Below are 20,449 nucleotides of genomic sequence, written 5' to 3'. Positions count from 1 at the left end.
CATCAAAATTTGGTAATACAAACACTATGTTTTACATAATCTAAAGACCCCAATATGTGTTTTTTGGAATTGATCATACTTGTAAAAGGCCATTTTCATATCTCTTGACTAGTAGGTGGTGCTTCACCAAAACTGAGAGTAATTTGGTGAAGATTGGACAAAATTTGCAGGAGAAAAAGAATAAAATAAATTCCATTAAAATTCAAAGTGGTGGAATATTTTGTTTGGCAGAACTTGTAAAGGTACTATGCATTTGACTTGTAATTGCCTCTGGAGTCAGAAGAATTCACTGCATGCTTAACTTGCACAAATCATGACAAATGCCTTTTTTATTTACATCCAAAATGTGGGCCTTCGTCATTTTATTACGGAAGCAGACAGACAACCAGGTAAGTAATGATGAAGGTGTTTATTTTAACAGCAGAGTATCAGGATGAATCAACGTGCAGGAATGGGTGAGTATCAGAGTTCAGATATGGAGAATACTTGAGTGCAATCCTTGAGTGAATAACAGTACTTTCCTTAGCAGGAACAACGGAAGGAGTTTTCCAGAATGGATATAAACTTCGTTTGAAGTGGATGACAGGCTGATGGCACACGCACCACTGACAGGACTGACTGGCTTACGGCTCGCACACCATTAGAGAGATGATCTTGACAGACTGGGATCGTCACCGAATACTGGTAAGTAAACACAGGAAGGTATGGTTAGTGACACTTGTAGAGAGAAGCACTAAGAGTCCGCTACGTATGAATGAGCCCGGACAATGAGAGGTGTGTGGTGTGCGCTTATGATGCAGGGTGGCTGATGGGGTGCAGGTGTGTATTGTTTAAAACTCAGGATGATCGCTGGGTGATTGTGGTGGAGGAACCTGGCCAATCCGTGACATTACCCCCCTCCCCAGGGCCCGCTCCTGAGGGCTGAGATCTCCGGCGCCGTGGTGGTCTCCTTCGTCCATGAGGTGCAGGGTACTGAGGATGGCTGGAATGGAACTCTTCCATGAGCATGGGATCTAGGATGTCGACTCTTGGGATCCATGATCTTTCCTCTGGTCGGTATCCTTCAAATTTAATCTCCCGGAACATAGACTGGGCCTGAAATCCTCCTCCGGTCAGCGACTGTCTTGGATCTGTGAATTGCCCTCTGCAGATGGTGGTGAGCTTCGTCCCAGACTCTCTCGCTCTCCCGAAACCAGTAATCTACTGCGGGGACCTCAGATGGTTCACTATCCCAGGGAAATAGAGGGGGTTGGAATCCAAGAATACACTGGAATGGTGTGAGGCCTGTCGTGGGTTGCCGCAGTGAATTTTGGGCATACTCCGCCCATCCCAGAAACTGGTTCCAGGACTTCTGGTGACCATTACAGAAGGTCCTGAGGAATCACCCCACTTCCTGGATCTTCCTCTCCGTCTGGCCGTTGGTCTGAGGGTGGTAGCCAGAGGAGAGGCTGACTGTCAGACCTAGGAGTTTGAAAAACGATATCCATACCCGGGATATTAATTGGGGTCCCCTGTCCGATACAATATCCTCAGCGGTCTCCAGGGCAGTAGGGAAGACCTTTTAGTGGTAATAGCCTGCAGAACTTAGATAATCGATCTACTATGACGAAGATGCAGGTGTTTCCATCCAATGAAGGTAAATCAGTCATGAAGTCAACTCCTAGGTGTGACCAGGGCCGGTTAGGAATTGGCAAGGGATGGAGCTTTCCAGCAGGTAGATGTCTGGGACTTTTGGGCATTGCTGACTCCTTACAACCTTGTACATACCTCCTCACATCCCTTGCCATGTCTGGCCACCAGAAGCGCTCAGATAGCAGCGAGAGAGTGTTGTTGACCCCGGGATGCCCAGTGCCCAGAGAGGTGTGAATGGTGTGAATGAGATCTACCCGTTGTGTCCTAGGGATGAACGGACGATTAGGTGGGCAACCTGGCGGAGGTCGGGCATCAGGAGTGGCGACGGCTGGAGGAGCAGACCATTCGATCGGACTGATGATGATATCTTTGGGTATAATGTTGGTGGTTGTCTCGGGTGTTTCTGTAGAATCATGTAATCTGGATAAGGCAACGGCACGGACATTCTTAGGGCCAGGACGGTAAGTAATGGAGAAGTGGAACCTTGAGAAAAATAATGACCACCTGGCCTGATGGGCACAGAGTCATTTAGCATCACGGAGGTACTGGAGGTTTTTATGGTCAGTGATCACTTGAAATGGATGGATGGCACCTTCCAGCCAATGTCGCCACTCCTCCAGGGTGAGCTTGATGGCCAGGAGTTCTAGGTTACCGATGTTGTAATTCTTCTCCGCCGGGCTGAGCTTCCGAGAGAAGTAGGCACATGGATGGAGTAATTTGGGTGTCCCATGAAGTTGAGGCGTCCACCTCCACGATTAAAGGGAGATCTGGATCTGGATGCGTCAGGAGTGGAGCTTGTGTGAAGGCGGATTTGAGGGAATGGAAGGCTGCGGCAGCTTCAGGAGTCGAGAGAAGATTTTTCGGTTTACCTTTGAGCAAATTGGAGAGTGGAGTGGTGATGATGCTGTAACCTCGTATGAAACGTCTGTAAAAGTTGGCGAATCCAAGAAATCTCTGGAGTTCTTTGATCGTGGTTGGTTCTGGCCTGGTAGTTACTGCAGCAATCTTCCTCTCATCCATGCGGACCCCCTGTCGGTCAATGAGGTAACCCAAGAACTGATGGGAGATGAAATGAACACTTCTCGGCCTTCAGGAAGAGGTGATGTGCTCTGAGTGTGTGGAGGACCTCCGTTACGTGGTGACGATGTTCGACCTCATTCCGGGAGTAGATGAGGATGTCATCTATATAAATGACCACGAAGCGATGCAGAAACTCCCCGAGGACTTCATGCATGAAGTTTTGAAAAACGGAAAGGGGCGTTGACCAAACCATAGGGCAGAACAAGATATTCATAGTGGCCAGTAGGGGTCACAAAGGCGGTCTTCCATTCATCCCCCTCATGTATTCTCACCAGGTTGTAAGCGCTGCGGAGGTCCAACTTTGTGAAGATGGTAGCAGACCTAAGTTGTTCGAGGGCCACGGGAACGAGAGGAAGGGGATATTTGAATTTGATGGTGCCTTGGTTTAGGGTCCGGTAATCAATGCATGGCCATAGCCCTCCATCCTTTTTGGCCACAAAAAAGAAACTGGATGCTGCGGGGGATGTAGAATGCCAAATATACCCTTGATTGAGAGATTCCTGGATATACTCCTCCATGGCCTTGGTCTCTGGAAGTGATAAAGGGTAGATCTTTCCTCTGGGCAAAGGGGCATTAGGAATCAGGTCAATGACGCAGTCCCATGGCCGATGAGGTAGAAGATGACTTGGAAAGACAAGTAGATGTCAGGAATCTTCGTGGACTGTTTCTCGAGTGGACTTTCAACTGATGTGACATAGACTGGAACAGGTTTCGGAATAGGACATGGAAGAACCGGAAAACATTTTGTTAAACATTCTTTGCCCCACTTTATCACTTCCCTGGAGCCCCAAGAGATGATGGGATCGTGCTTCACCAGCCACGGACCCCCAAGTATGATATCCACATTGGCTCCCTCCAGAACCAGCAGCTGAATATCTTCCTTGTTTAGGTCTCCGACTTGAAGTGAAATGGTTTCACATTTCTGCTGATTACGTGGACGTGCAGTGATGAATTTGGTTATTGGTTGGATCTGGTAAACATTTGACAAGGCTTCGGTATGGAGCTGGAGCTGGCGACAGAGGGTCACCGAGATGAAATTTCCTGTTGACCCGGAGTCGATGAGAGCGTGAGCTGAAACAGAGGATGTATGGGTGGTTAACTGGACACAAGTAGTGAGAGGATGCATCTTTTCATCATCAGTATGGAAAACACTCACCGATGTTCTTATGGGACGAAGTGGACAGTTCAACCGAACATGCCCACTGGCTCCACAATACATGCATAGACCCCGGGTCAGCCTCCTCTGTCGTCAGCGGCGGTAAGTTTGCCAGATTCGATGATCATAGGTTCTGGAGGGCTGGCGGCTTCAGATGGGCGGTGGAGTGCAGTAGTGTTAGAATGGGACTGATAAGATTGTATACGGTCTGAACATCTGATAGATTGTTGTATGAATTTTTCAAGCCCCATATTGTCATCCAATGCAGCCAGCTGCAGATGGAGTTGTGGTGTAAGACCAAGCCGGTAAGTGGTTAGTAAGGACCGCTCGTTCCATCCGCTAGCTGCAGCTAGAGTGCGAAAGCGAAGGGCATATTCATGAGTAGACATCGTTCCTTGAGATAAATGATAGAGTTGCTCACTGGCGGATACCTCTCCATCCGTTCGGCTGAATACTTCCTTGAAGTGGGAAACAAATGCTTGTATAGAACTAAGGGCTTGGCCGGCTTGCTTCCAGATCTTTTCGGCCCATTGGAGAGCTGGACTGGTCAGGAGAGATGTGATGAATGCTATTTTAGACTGGTCGGTAGGATATAGAGTAGGTTGCATGGTGAATATTAAAGAGCATTGAAGCAAAAATCCGTTGCACTCCTCCGCCCCGCAAGAGTAGGGCACTGGTTGGGCCATGGGACTAGAAGATGTGGTGGTCGAAGAAGTGCTAGGTGGTGGAGGTGCCGGTGGTGCAGGAGGTGTGATGGTAGGAGAGGATGATGATACCCTCTTCAGTGAATCCACAAGCTCTTGGAAGGGATCTGGAACACTCATGCTGTTTACTGTCTTTAGGTCCGGGCTTACTGTTACGGAAGCAGACGGACAACCAGGTAAGTAATGATGAAGGTGTTTATTTTAACAGCAGAGTATCAAGATGAATCAAAGTGCAGGAATGGGTGAGTATCAGAGTTCAGATATGGAGAATACTTGAGTGCAATCCTTGAGTGAATAACAGTACTTTCCTTTGCAGGAACAACGGAAGGAGTTTTCCAGAATGGATATGAACTTTGTTTGAAGTGGATGACAGGCTGATGGCACACGCACCACTGACAGGACTGACTGGCTTACGTCTCGCACACCATTAGAGAGATGATCTTGACAGACTGGGATCGTCACCGAATACTGGTAAGTAAACACAGGAAGGTATGGTTAGTGACACTTGTAGAGAGAAGCACTAAGAGTCCGCTACGTATGAATGAACCCGGACAATGAGAGGTGCGTGGTGTGCGCTTATGAAGCAGGGTGGCTGATGGGGTGCAGGTGTGTATTGTTTAAAACTCAGGTGACTGTGATCGCTGGGTGATTGTGGTGGAGGAACCTGGCCAATCCGTGACACATTTACATTTTTTCTGTAACAGAGGAGGAGCCTGAGAATTTGACAGATATATAAAGAGTGTTTGTGTCAGACTGAAGAACACAAATGGTGAGTTACTGCTATTTTTCATTTACATCACAGAACATCCACACATTTATACAACTTTGAGAAAATAGATTATAAATTTTTTTTAATATTATTTTCATCTAGAAAAAACTGATCTCTGCTGTGATTTACTGAGGAGAGATTGAGAAGATGGCAGTAAGTTCATCAATAACTATACATTCCATCAAACTGATGTTTTCAGCGTGATGCTCATCTCTTTCTCTCTGTTTCTGTAGATGTTGGTGTTTTTAGCAACTATTTTCTCTGTTGCTCTGGTGAGCGGATGCAGTCAGGATAAAGACATGCCAGTTGACTGCTCTGACCTTTATAAATCAGGACAAACAGTCAGCGGGATTTACTCCATCTATCCAGCAGGATACATTCCTGTCTGGGTTTACTGTGAGATGATCTCAGGTGGGAAAGCTGAAGACAACGGAGCATGGACGGTATGAATGTGACTCTAGATCATCAAACACACATCAGCACATTCATTATGAATCATATCTTCTATATAAACCCATCACAGGTGTTTCAGAGGAGAATGGACGGCACTGTGAATTTCTATCGGCCGTGGAATCAGTACAAGAGAGGATTTGGGAATGTGGAGGGAGAATACTGGCTGGGTAAGATCTCACTGTGTGTGTGTGTGTGTGTGTGTGTGGATGTTCATGTCCAGTGTTTGGTTGAACGTGTTCTTCATGTGTGTGTGTGTATGATCAGGGCTGGAGAACATGTACCAGCTGACACGTAAGAACAAGTACATGCTGAGAGTGGATCTGGAGGACTTTCAAGGAAATAAAGTTTTCGCTCTGTACTCGTCCTTCTCTGTGGATTGTGAAACCGATGGATATCAGCTGCATGTTTCAGGATTCACTGATGGAGGAGCAGGTAGGACGCTTTCATTTATTTTCATGAAAACACATTTCCATTGAGTTAATGTGATGCTTCTCTCCTCTATAGGTGACTCTTTATCTGGCCATAATGGATTCAAGTTCACCACCTTTGACAAAGACCAAGATGTCCCTGAAGGTAACTGTGCCAAACAGTATCTCGGGGCATTTTGGTATGGAAACTGTCACATTACAAACCCAAACGGTGTGTATTTATGGGGTGAAGATCCCACACTTTATGCCATTGGAAATGTCTGGTCATCATGGAAGGGTTACTCTGTTGGTATGAAATCCATCAGCATGAAGATTAAACATGTGTCTTAGAAACACTGCAATTCTTGTCAGAAACAAACAACAAAACAATCAATTTAATGTTTAATTGTTTCCTCTTTTCTAATAACTGTGTAACTTAGTAAATCATGCAGGAAAATCACTCTCATAAACCTATGACTTTATGAATGGTTCTTCTTTGTTTTGGATCACTTCTTTTAATTTGTAACCAAAATGAATCAACAATTCATACAATTAGAATAAACTCCAGCACTGAAATCATTCTGTCACATCTTTATGTCCACAACATTAAATATTAAATGAGAAATTCAGTGGAGCCACAGAAGCTAATGAACCGATAATAAAATTAGCATTAAAAACTCAGAAGTGTTCTTATTAACCTCAGAGACATTACACACACAGATCGACCCAAACTGCATTTGATATTCTGATGATAACTCCAGTTGTGTTCCATGGGATAATGCATCATACCTCACATAAAATAATACATACAATTATTAAAATGAGCTTATTGCATGTTTCACTGACTGAGGAACTAGATCACAACATTAGTATTACAGGCCTATTTATATGCCTTTGCATTATGAATCAAAGCAAGACAGGAATGTTTGGCTTGTGAATGTGACCAAGTATTGTTTATTAGACTTTTATTCTTGCCAAAGTATTATTAATTTTATTATAATTATTATATATTTTTTGTTAAACGTGTTATGTTGCAATCATATGTTGAAATGCTACACAAATCTGAACTCCGTACCTCATAATAACGAGTAAAGGTACACACCTGTCTAAATAACATTAACATCTGAAAAGGCATATCAGAGAGAAAAAAAACAAGGTCAAAGGAACTGCCTGAAAAAGGATTGTATTTGTTTTCAGAGTTTTGTTACCAGACAAAGACCGAATCAATGGGTCCGTGTGACTTGAAGCATGGCTAAAGACTGCAGTCGGAGGCGGAGTTAAAAACAGAGCAGTCAAGCCGGACACCTTCAGCTCCCATTAGTGACACTCACAGGGTGTTTTCAAACTTTATCACAGATGAAGTGAATTAAATGCAATATTTGTCATATACACAGATGTTTTCTGTATAATAAAACATTGAGGCTACAGTAAAAAAGCTTTTAACGCTCTAAAAACACAGATTTGTGGCCATTATTGGAACTGAAAATGTTGAATAAACCCTGAACACTAGTACGCGGTACTTTGATGCCACATGTGAAAGTCATGTGAAAAGTCATGTGAAAGTCATGTGACGTCAGCGCCGTTTCAAGTCGGACAAAATTTCTAACCAGCATGCACTGCTTCAAGTCAGATTACGATCAGATTACACACCTAATATTTAAAGTCCTGAATTACATTTAAGTCACATAATGCAATATTGTAATGTTTTTGCAAAAACCTCATCACCTCGAGGATCGTCGGCACAAGAACACGGGAACCAAGCGAGTCCTCTGCACAATCTGACCTGTGTTGTAGCCTGGAATTAAACCACATCATGCTGGTTTTGTCTGGAGTTTTGGTTGCTTGCTGCTGTCGCCTCTGGCTTGCTTAGTTGGTGATGCTTAACTGATTGTACAGACACTGTTGGAAGAGGGCTGAACTGGAAGATGACATCACTGAGTCATCACTTCACTGAATCATCAATTAACTGGCTTTAGCTGAAAAATTATGCTTTGTTATTGTCCTCTTGCATTATTGACAATCTGTTTTCCTTTTTGACATTTTAAGCTGCTTTGGCACAATCAGTATTGTATAAAGCACTTTAAAAATAAAGGAGACTCGACTTGACAATTTATATTTACTTAAACGTTTTATGAACTTGCCATGAAAATTATTTAAAATAATCTGTAAAGTCTGCAAAATGTTTCATGTTAATATAGGTCAAAAATCACCATGTTGAAGTTCTGAATATAAGTTTAACTAGATATTTCCATGTGATTCCTTGTGTAATTGGGTTTACATTGTGTAATATTCATTCAGACAATTTTCATGACTATTCTAAGATGTATTTGTCATGTTTTTTTTGTTTTTTGTTGTTGTTGGATAATTTGTCCCTGGTGTTACAACCCTTACAGCAATACATACTAACCTGTACTGCAAGGTGTAGTCAGAAATGAGCTGTATATAAATGCAGTAGTAAGGCTTCACCGTAAGGAAAGGTTTCGGTCTGTACTCATCCTTCTCTGTGGATTGTGAAACTGATGTATATAAGTGGCATAGGATGCTATCATTCACTTCAAAAATCACACTCAGATAGGAACTGTTGGGCAAGTTACTCTGAAAATGTAATTTAATTATTAATTATTGATTACACCTCTCAAAATTAATGATTACTTTATTTCAAAAGTAATTAGTAATTAGTTAAATTAGATTAGATTAGATTAGATTAGATTAGATTCAACTTTATTGTCACTGCACATGTAAGATACAAGGCAACGAAATGCAGTTAGCATCTAACCAGAAGTGCAATAAGCAGTAAGTACGGAATATACAAGGTCTATAATATGTACAATAACTATACAGATAAGTATTATGGACATAATTTACAGATTTTAAATACTATCAGCATGATATACAGGTAGATGTACTATGAATATACTATACAGATGGATTATGTAAAAGTGTATGTACACTATAGGCAGAACTATGAACATATGAACAATTTACACTAGTGCAATGGACAGTACAGTGCATAGAAAATATTTCAGTGTGCAAATGGATTACTCAGTGTTTCTGGATGAACAGACAGTAGTGCAAGTAATAACAAGTTAACTGTTTTTTGCTTGTTGTAAATAAATAAATCAGTCAGACACAGTGGTGATGTGGGGGAGGAGTCTGTGTGTGTGGTGGTGTCAGAGGGCAGAGTTCAGTATGGAGACAGCTGTAGGGAAAAAGCTGTTCCTGAATCTTGTGGTCCTTGTTCGGAGGCTCCTGAAGCGCCTCCCAGAGGGCAGGAGGTTAAACAGTCTATGGTCAGGGTGAGAAGAGTCCTTGAGAATGCTGCGAGCTCGACGTAGACAGCGTTTCCTCTGGATGTCCTCAATAGCAGGAAGTGGTGTCCCTGTGATGCGCTGGCCAGTTTTCACCACCCTCTGCAGTGCTTTGCGGTCAGCCACTGAGCAGTTCCCTTTCCAGACTGTGATGCAACTGGTCAGGATGCTCTCGAATCGCACACCGCTAGAAGTTCACCAGGATGGCCGGTTCTTCTTCAGTGTCCTGAGGAAGAAGAGGTGCTGGTGAGCCTTCTTGACCAGGCTGGAGGTGTTTGTAGTCCAGGACAGTTCCTTCAAGATGGTGGTTCCCAGGAACTTGAAGCTGGAGACATGTTCAACAACGATACCGTTAATGTGGATGGGGTCATGCGTGCTTCCTTTTATTCTTCCTGAAGTCCACAATGAGCTCCTTTGTCTTAGTGGTGTTAAGGAGCAGGTTATTGTCAGCGCTCCATGTGGCCAGGTGCTGTACCTCTTCCCTGTAGGCAGTCTCATCGTTGTCACTGATGAGGCCAATCACCGTGGTGTCTTCTGCAAATGATGGAGTTGGATCCATGCACAGGCTTGCAGTCATGGGTGTAAAGGGAGTAGAGGAATGGGCTCAGCACACAGCCCTGTGGTACGCCAGTGTTAAGTGTGATGGTGGTGGAGTGGGTGTGGCCTGACCTAACATGCTGAGGCCTGTTGGTCTGAAGGTCCATAATCCAGTTGCAGAGGGAGGTGTTAATGTCCAGGTCTCCAAGTTTTGGAGGGAAAACTCCCTCCAGCTTGGAGGGAATGACGGTGTTAAATGCTGAACTGAAGTCAACAAACAACATCCTAACATATGTGTTGTTATGGTCCAGGTGTGTGAGTGCAGAGTGCAGCACTGTGCATACTGCATCCTCTGTGCTCCTATTTCTGCGGTAGGCAAATTGGTGTGGGTCCAGTGTGGGTGGGAGGCAGTCTTTGAGGTGTGCTAGGACCAGTCGCTCGAAGCACTTCATAATGATGGGTGTGAGTGCTATGGGGCGATAGTCATTTAGGCACATTGGGGAGGAGTTTTTTGGTACTGGCACAATGGATGTGGACTTCAAGCATGTTGTCACAGTTGCTTGGGTGAGGGACAGGTTGAAAATGTCTGTGAAGACCCCTGCAAGCTGCTCTGCACATGCCCTAAGCATACGTCCAGGAATGCCATCCGGGCCAGCAGCCTTGCGTGAGTTGATCCGGCTCAGTGCAGTGTGGACATCTGTGGAGGTGAGTTTAAGGGGTTGGTGGTCTGAAGAGGCTGAGATTTTGGTGGCCGTCTCCTTGCGGTCGCTGTTGAAGCGAGCATAAAAGTCTTTTAGCTCGTTCAGGAAGGAGACGTCCGTGACCGTTGGAGTGGAGTTGCTTGACTTGTAGTCACTGATGACCTGGATGCCCTGCCACATGCGTCGGGAGTTAGAAAAATTTTCCTCTACCTTCAGCTTGTAGCAGTACTTGGCCTTTTTGATGCCCATTACATGTTACGTTACTTTTTTTTCCGTGAAATTTATGAAATCTCAGCATAGGCCACACTGCTGTGTGTGTGCACTTTTGATGGGTTAAATGCAGAGCAAGAATTCTGAGTATGGGTCACCAAACTTATCTCTATGTCATGTTACTTAAAAGTATGATCAAGGTATAGCACAAAAGTATAGCACATCCACTAGTAATTAAGTATGTGTAAATCAATTCAGTTCAATTCAATTCAATAAATGTATTGCCATGTCAACAAGATGATGGGAATTTGTCTTGGCACAATTCTCAGACGTAAATAACCCAAAAGAGAAACATTAAGACAAAAAACAGACAATGTTCAACAACAATACCCAGCAACCAGTAAGACATTAGACCAACACCCCGCAGAGAAAAAGATAATACCACTCGGCAGAGAAAGTGCACAATGAATACCGTTAATAAAGTGCTGCTAGCAGTCAGTGCAGATTCAGATGTCTGATAGCCAGAGGGTAAGTGCTGTCTCTGAAACGTGATGTAGAAGTCTTGATACTCCTATATCTTCTTCCTGATGGGAGGAGATTAAAGAGATGATGAGCAGGGTGAGAGTGGTCCCCTATGATTTTTTTAGCCTTTCTGATTATTCTGGTGGCGAAAAGTGAAGAAAGTGAAGGGAGACTACAGCCTATAATTTTCGATGCTCTGTGTACTACTCTTTCCATTCTAGTTTTGTCCTGAGCGGTTGTGTGACCGAACCAGACAAGCATGGAAAAAGTGAGCACGCTCTCAATAGTTGACCTATAAAAGTGGGTCATGGCAACTCGGCTGACTCTAAACTTTTTGAGCTGCCGCAGAAAGTGGAGTCGCTGGTGAGCTTTAATGATCTTAAAATTAGTGTTGAGCTCCCATGATAAGGATTCCTGGATTGTGGTCCCCACAACAGATTTCATATAATCTGTTTTTAATGATGCATCACAATATAAATGACAACTTGTATCCGATGCACACTTTTTAAACGGATGCATCGCATCGTTAACTTTTTATGCTGATGCATCGAGCGAGTCTGGGAATCTTCCCAACCCTACACCATACCCCAAAACATTTTTTATATATATATTTGACTTTGTAAATGTGTTAAATAGAAAAAGAAAGAAAAGAAATATCACAATGACATAAGTATTTCTAAGTATTCAGGCACTTTATGATGACATATGAACTTTAGATCAGGTGCATCACATTTCTCTGGATCATCTTTGAGATGTGTGCAGTGTATTTTATGGAGGACTGTTTCCTGATCCTGGGAGAGTAGACTACAATGCCGGCTGTTCTGACTCACAGACTGTTTTAGCCCGTTCTGTTCTCCCTTGTCTGGAATTGTTCATGTTAACCTTGCTTCATGTGTTAAGCATTTTTAAAGTATTTTTGCTTTCACAATGAAACAGTGTTTCCACGACATGACAGCATCAGCAACAGAGTGAATAAAAGTTACTTCTCCTTTCTTTGAGTGAATATCTGGACAACATAATGCTAATCTTCTCACACAGTGACATGTTTAAACGAGACGTTTCAGGGCGGTGTGGACGAGTCTTAACTTTTGTAAAGAATATCTCTTTGGATTTGAGACTTTAGTCTTTGAAACTTCACAGAACTTCTTCATGCACCAAGAGCTTGTAACACTCCAAAGAGAAAGGAAACCTAGAAATCGAATCATATGACCCCTTAAACATACATACATACATATCATATAATATCATATCGTATATATTATTATTGCATTACAATCTGTTATGCCCACTGTAGTCTGGTCAACAGGTCATGCACGTGTTGAAAGCGATGACATAAACTAACCCTGAAAAATGATCTACTCCAGAGCATATTATGTTCAGGGGATCAGTTGCTATACCTCCATTTTTGGGACCGAAAGCTGAGTTAATCCAATTGCTCACTCTTCAAAATACAGGCTATGTCACATGGCCTGCTTCCTGGAATGCCCCACTGGAAAGCCTCAAAATACACAAACACAAATCCAAGATGACAATTTGCAAATCCACATTCAACAAACAATAAAAACTTTGGGTGCTTGCTTGTAAATGTGTTTTGCATTCATGACACACATTTTCTGAAATGAAGTTTAGTTTTTGGATTGTGGCAAAGTGATAGTTAATCCCAGGGATTCACAAGAAGAAATGTTACCCAAGTTAAGAATTTCAGACTTAAAGGAGTAGAAATACTAAAATACTATAACAAATACATTAAAATACTACGGAAGTCAATGGTGTGCATCAACAGTTTGGATTTTTAAAATATCTTCTTTGATCCTCCGAGTGTCTAATGCTGAAATAAGCACGCTGGGAAGTACATAAAGCAAGCATAGCTTCCAAACACTACACAGCAGATTGGGCAATCTGTCACAAAACAAATCCATCAGCACCTCGCTGCTGTTGGAGAAACAGCAATGCAAATGCACAGGTGTCTGGAGCTTATAATTTGACAAAACTATTTGAATTTTTTTTACATGCATACTGAACACTTGAAATTTAGCAAAACTCAAGTTTTATAGACATGTATTTTCAAACAGCTATTTTTTTGTTCTGAATTCTTCGACAGCAAATATCCAGCTTTTAAAAATACAGCTTCAATTTTCAAGATGAAGAGGAAATTCAGAACATCAAATCAATATTCTAGAATTCAGTGTGCGCAGAAATGAAGATATTTCTATTATAATTAATTATTATGATTAAAGAGAGGTTGTCAGTAAAATGTTGTAATGCCATTGGATCCTCAAGCTCTCAGTGAAACTTGATTGACGAGTCGTGCACAGCCTGGAGGAGACAGATCTCTGCTTTTCCACAATGCAAAGGTAAATAAATAAATGACATTTTTTAATAGTACAGCATTTTCTTTACTCAAACACTATGTCTGTAAAGGCTGATGTTTTTGTGTGCTTGAAGACCGGAGGAGTAGGTTATTTGCCACCTAGCCAATATACAATATACCTTATAAATATCCTGTGCATAAGCGCTTAATTGTTTATATCATAGGATTTTGGCCAAGTGTATTATATTTTTTAAATCTTAAACGTACTTAAGGATTAAAAGTAAAAGTAAATGCAAAATGGAAAAGAAGCAAAAATAATTTAATATATAATATATATATATATATATATATATATATATATATATATATATATATATATATATATATATATATATATTGTTCATACACAGCTTGAGTTGCAAGATTGTTTTCAGTCCTAACTATTTCTTCTTTTTTAGTATTTTTGTGTAAGAAGAAAAAGCACTTGTGAATGGTAATGAGTGAGTCATTGAGATTCAACCGATTCAAATGGCTGATTCATTCAGAAACAAAGCATTTGACCGTGTGAGTGAATCACTGAATCATTTATTCAACCGATTCATTCAAAAAGCTGAATCATTCAACAGTAAACACCGTTCATTGCTCAGAGATGCAAAACAGTGCTGTGATCTTTGTTTGGAACTACTTTCGTTGGAAAAATTGAGCAAAAAAACAAACAATATTATGTCTAAAATGTAAGTCACTTATTGCTTCACTGAACTTGTATAAAATGATTATTAAATGTGTTCATGCATCTTCAGAAAAACGATACTCTTTGTGTGAGATAGATTAAGTAAACTAGGCCTACATTAAATTATACAAATTAAAAAGCATACAGAAGAATAATTGCCATCTACAATTTAGAAAACCTGGAATATTGAGCTGTAATAGACTAATAAATGAATGTGCATGAATCTGTGTATGATTCTGTGATATAGACTACTTGATAACATCATATTGCACATCATTACAACAACACTTACCATAGCATTGCAGACGATGCTGTAAATCGCACACCCCTGACTCGACTTGAGAAGAAAAGTTCAATCATCTGACGTTGTGTGACGGCCCTTGTTGCAAAAGTGTTTTTTTTAGGATTCTGACTTGCAAACGCCAGAGCACCAATTCGTCAAACCTGCTTTCCTGCAGTCTGTGTTCTTCTGACTATTTTGTTGTAAGTAACAAATATACTTACGGCAAATGTATCAAAGAAAAAGTATACATTTTAATTAGGAAATATAGTGGAGTAAAAGTAAAAGTTGCCTGAAATATAAAAACTCATACTGTCACAATGTATTTTTACGTTGTTACATTACAACACTGCCCAGTGTGTGGGGAGCATGTATATTCAAACATGACCCATAGTGTGCATTCAACTCAACATGAGCTCCAGAATCGAAGGAAAAAATGTGCTATTATGCATTCAAATTCAAAAGTTATTAGCTTTATAGATCAATGCATATTTGATCCACTGGTGGCACTAGAGGACTGGCGGTAAAGACCCCAAATTTGCTATGATTAATGTTCAGTCTCTCCTCTATCTATATGCCAGTTTTCACAACTTTCAAGCAAACAGTTTTATGAACTGCCATAGACTTCCTTTCAAGAATAGTAAGAAGAAAAAATCTGAAAAGCATCAGTTTTGGCCCAAAGCACTGCAAGCAAAGCACAGCTTGAGAATGCAGGTTTAACTTGCATTTAATTTGCCTCCAAAATATGGGTGTTTATAATGTAAATTTCCTCTGTAACACAGAGGAGGAGTCGGAGAATCTTATATACAAAGAGTGTTTGTGTCAGACTGAAGAACACAAATGGTGAGTGACTGCATTATTGTAAATTTACAAAACAGATATAAAAACAGATCTGCTGAGATCGTCTGATCAGAGACTGAGGAGATGGCGGTATGTTCTTCAATAACTACATAACTGCTGGTGGTTTTAGATGTCTTTCAGTGTGATGTTCACCTCTTTCTCTCTGTCTCTGTAGATGTTGGTGGTTTTAGCAGCTCTTCTCTCTGCTGTTCTTATGAGAGGATGCACTCAGAATATAAACATGCCAGCCGACTGTTCTGACATTTATAACTCAGGACAAACAGTCAGTGGGATTTACTCCATCTATCCAGCAGGAGACATTCCTGTCTGGGTTTACTGTGAGATGATCTCAGGTGGGAAAGCTGAAGACAACGGAGCATGGACGGTATGAATGTGACTCTAGATCATCAAACACACATCAGGACATTCATTATGAATCATATCTTCTATATAAACCCATCACAGGTGTTTCAGAGGAGAATGGATGGCACTGTGAATTTCTATCAGCTGTGGGATCCGTACAAGAGAGGATTTGGGAATGTGGAGGGAGAATACTGGCTGGGTAAGACCTCACTGTGTGTGTGTGTGTGTGTGTGTTCATGTCCAGTGTTTGGTTGAACGTGTTCTTCCTGTGTGTGTGTGTGTATGATCAGGGCTGGAGAACATGTACCAGCTGACACGTAAGAACAAGTACATGCTGAGAGTGGATCTGGAGGACTTTCATGGAAATAAAGCTTTTGCTCTGTACTCGTCCTTCTCTGTGGATGCTGAAGCTGATGGATATAAACTACAAGTTTCAGGTTTCAAGGATGGAGGAGCAGGTAGGACACTTTCATTTATACTCATGAAAACCCATTTCTATTGAGTTACTGTCCTCAGTGATGCTGTTCCTCTCTGCAGGAGACTCTTTATCTTTCCATAACGGACAGAAGTTCTCCACCTTTGACAAAGACCAAGATGTCTCTGGAGATAACTGTGCCAAAAAGCATCTCGGGGGATTTTGGTACAAAGACTGCCTCGGCACAAACCCCAATGGTATATATTTATGGGGTGAAGATGACATCCTTGATGACATTGGAAATGTTTGGAAAAAATGGAAGGGTTTTAATGTTGGTATGAAATCCATCAGCATGAAGATCAAACGTGTGTCTTAGAAACACTGCAGTTCTTGTCAGAAACAAACAACAAAACAATCTATTTAATGTTTAATTGTTTTGTGTTTTCTAACAACTGTATAATTTAGTAAATCATGTAGGAATATGACTCTCATAAACTCTCATAACTGTTTATGAATTGACCTTCGTTTTTGTTCTTTGCTTCTTTTCATTTGTAACTGAAATGAATCAACAATTCATGCATTTTCAATAAACTCCTGCACTGAGATCATTATGTCAGATGTGTTTAGCTCCACAACCGACACCAGAAACACTAAATGAGGAATTCAGTGAAACCACAGAAGCTAATGAACCGATAATAAAATTAGCATTAAAAACTCAGAAGTGTTCTTATTAACCTCAGAGACATTACACACACAGATCGACCCAAACTGCATTTGATATTCTGATGATAACTCCAGTTGTGTTCCATGGGATAATGCATCATACCTCACATAAAATAATACATACAATTATTAAAATGAGCTTATTGCATGTTTCACTGACTGAGGAACTAGATCACAACATTAGTATTACAGGCCTATTTATATGCCTTTGCATTATGAATCAAAGCAAGACAGGAGTGTTTTGATTCTGAGTTACTCATACATACAGTGACAAATCAGCTTTGTACCACAGAGATAAACTGCATCTTATCTCTATTTTTGGAAGAGACATGTTGGATTCAAAAGAGTCAAATTTACAGCACTGATCATATTTTACACACAATAATCATCAAATTAAATTATCCTAGGTAAAAATGTATCTTTTCCCCTCAATATTAGACCACCTAGTCAAGAGCCTGGCAATGTCTTAAGACCATACTTTGCATAACAAATGCATGCATTTGTGTATATAAAGTGGGTATAGAAAAGAAACAACCCCCCTTTAAAATAATCACATTTTGTTGCTCTGGAGCCTGAAATGGAGATGGACACAGTTTTTGTTTTATCCGGCTGTATTTACTCAGAGGGTGGCATGTCTCCTTCAGGTTGGTGGAGAGCTCCCGGCTCAAGTGGAGGAGTTCAAGTATCTTGGGGTCTTGTTCACGAGTGAGGGAAGGATGAAGCGGTAGATTGACAGGCTTGTGAACCGGCTCATTCAGGTATTTTTGTGTTGGATGTGCTACTTCAGCTGTGCATCCTGCGTCATCAACCCGGAACTTCAGTTTGATTCAGTTAGATATGTGAACCGGCTCGACCGGTTACTTCCTGAGAACTGCTTTAAAAGAAAGATTTGTTCAAGAACTGAACATCACTAGAGTTTGTAGTGTTACAGACTAAGAACCAAAACCCCCTGAGATACTGTTTGGCACAGTTAGTATCTGAAGTGTCTTGCTCCTAGTTAAAGGTGGAGAACTTACACATACACATACATATTTCTGAACAAGTCTCACTAGGCCACACTGAAAAAAGTAATAAGTAAATTTACTTAATTTTATTTGGCAAGTTTTTGCACAAGCATTTTTCAAGTAAATTTAACACATTTGGAAATTAAGTAAATCTACTTAACTAAGTTAAGTAAAAAAAAATAATAATAATAATAAGTACATTTTATTGAGTAAAATTTAATTAAATCATATTAAATTAATGCATTTAGCAGACACTTTTATCCAAAGCATCTTACAGTGCATTCAGGTTAACAATTTCCACCTATCATGTGTTCCCAGGGAATCAAACACAAAACCTTGTGCTTCCTAATGCAATGTTCTGCCACTGAGCTACAGGAACACTTCAAGATCTGGTGAAAAATAAGTGAAAATTTCACTTACATACTTTTTTATTTTGGAAACGTTTTTACACTAACAAAAAACCCGAAACAGATATTCTAGAAATTTCTAAATGTAAAATATTTTTTTTCAAAACAGTTTTATCAAATGAGGGTAAATAAGTCTCTCACTTCTGTATCTTTAAACCAGTTTACAGCAAAGACAGCACGAAGGACTGGATGCACATGATAAATATTCTGCAATTAAGAAAACAGACAAAAGAAATAGCACTGTAAAACCCGATAAGTTAACTTTACTCAAACCGTTTGAGTAAATAGATTGCCTTGATTTAAACCATGTAAGTTTTAAAACTTTGCATTCAAGTAATTAAGTGATTAACTAAGTGCTGATTGAGAATTAGTGATGAACAGCTGCTGTTAACAAACAGAATCACTGAAGAAAAGAGAAACACAAGAACTACTACAACTGACTTCAGACACAGCCTTAGATGAAATCAACTGAAATAAAATACATGAAATCTCTCAAGATCTGATTAAACAACCCCACAAACATCATCACCAGCTCCACTTATTAATAACCAGACTGACTTTATTTCTGTCAGACGTCTACAGAAGATCTTATTGAGAATGAACTAAGGTTTAGATGTTGATTTATTGTTTCATTTGAAGTAACCATGTTAGAGATCAGTGTTTGCTTTAGTTGGGCTCTTGACCCTTGACTTCTGTCTTAGTCTTTTCTCTGGCTGTTATAACTGTGTGTTTCTAAAACACATTTGTTATAACTCAAAAGCCCAGAAGAAATAAGTGTTAACCTGTACCTAGGTGTAGGTTGTTATACTTTATATTGGTGATGATAATCATCAATTGTTGAACTGTATGGAGTCTAATCTCTGATGAAGTAGGTGTTGTGTAATTTGATTGATTATAGTAAAAGTGATTCTTAGAGCCAGTGGGTCTGTAATAAGTTAATACAAAGACTTTCCAAACAGTGTGGTCTTCTACGGTGTCAAACAGTCACACAAAGACATCAATAATCAGAATATGAACCTCAACAATGGTGACCATAAAAAAAAAATGCTGCAGAGCATGCTGGGAGCCATGGATGAGTATTGTACTACAATAGTACCCAGAATGCATTGCAGCATGTTGTTTTTGTCACCATTGTAGAGGTTCATATTCTGATTATTGATGTCTGTGTTTGACCAATTACTGGTGTAGAAGAAAAATGTATGTGTACAAAAATGTTTATAAAATCTTTTTTATGTTAACTCATTATCACATTAAAAGCCAGTGATTGTGTCATTTTAACTAGAATCACTTCCACTAATTACACAACACCTACTTCATCAGAGATTAGACTCCATACAGTTCAATAATTGATGATTATCATCACCGATATAAAGTATAACAATCTACACCTAGGTACAGGTTAACACCTGATGGCATTTCTTCTGGGCTTTTGAGTTATAACAAACATGTTTTAGAAACACACAGTTATAACAGCCAGAGAAAAGACTAAGACAGAAATCAAGGGTCAAGAGCCCAACTAAAGCAAACACTGATCTCTAGCATGGTTACTTCAAATGAAACAATAAATCAACATCTAAACCTTAGTTCATTCTCAATAAGATCTTCTGTAGACGTCTGACAGAAATAAAGTCCGTCTGGTTATTAATAAGTGGAGCTGGTGATGCTGTTTGTGGGGTTGTTTTATCAGATCTTGAGAGATTTCATGTATTTTATTTCAGTTGATTTCATCTAAGGCTGTGTCTGAAGTCAGTTGTAGTAGTTCTTGTGTTTCTCTTTTCTTCAGTGATTCTGTTTGTTAACAGCAGCTGTTCATCACTAATTCTCAATCAGAACTTAGTTAATCACTTAATTACTTGAATGCAAAGTTTTAAAACTTACAGGGTTTAAATCAAGGCAA

The 20,449-nt window shown here is 40.4% G+C and overlaps 2 protein-coding genes across 12 annotated transcripts in view; one reads left to right on the top strand and one right to left on the bottom strand.

Annotated features, from left to right (window-relative positions):
• Window positions 1–20,449, bottom strand: part of LOC127935606 (microfibril-associated glycoprotein 4-like) — a 53,595-nt gene that overhangs the window by 18,478 nt on the left and 14,668 nt on the right. The window lies entirely within an intron of this gene.
• Window positions 1–20,449, top strand: part of LOC127933167 (microfibril-associated glycoprotein 4-like) — a 104,264-nt gene that overhangs the window by 71,575 nt on the left and 12,240 nt on the right. For 2 of the 11 annotated variants that reach the window (XM_052530699.1, XM_052530135.1), the window contains exons 2-3: window positions 5,753–5,784; window positions 5,865–5,961. The exons of 1 other annotated variant lie outside the window; for it this stretch is intronic. In XM_052530699.1, the coding sequence (XP_052386659.1) occupies window positions 5,753–5,784; window positions 5,865–5,961 (129 nt within the window). Of the gene's footprint in view, window positions 1–5,459; window positions 5,495–5,574; window positions 5,785–5,864; window positions 5,962–6,058; window positions 6,227–6,298; window positions 6,553–15,993; window positions 16,026–16,105; window positions 16,203–16,293; window positions 16,462–16,540; window positions 16,810–20,449 lie in introns of those variants that run through there. 8 more of the 11 variants (XM_052530726.1, XM_052529984.1, XM_052530222.1 and 5 more) reach the window with 5 other exon arrangements.

The sequence above is a fragment of the Carassius gibelio genome, chromosome A1 (assembly GCF_023724105.1).
Source record: "Carassius gibelio isolate Cgi1373 ecotype wild population from Czech Republic chromosome A1, carGib1.2-hapl.c, whole genome shotgun sequence".
NCBI classification, from domain to species: Eukaryota; Metazoa; Chordata; class Actinopteri; order Cypriniformes; family Cyprinidae; genus Carassius; species Carassius gibelio.
Note: the sequence above shows the minus strand (reverse complement) of the source record. Positions and strands in the feature narration are given on the sequence as shown.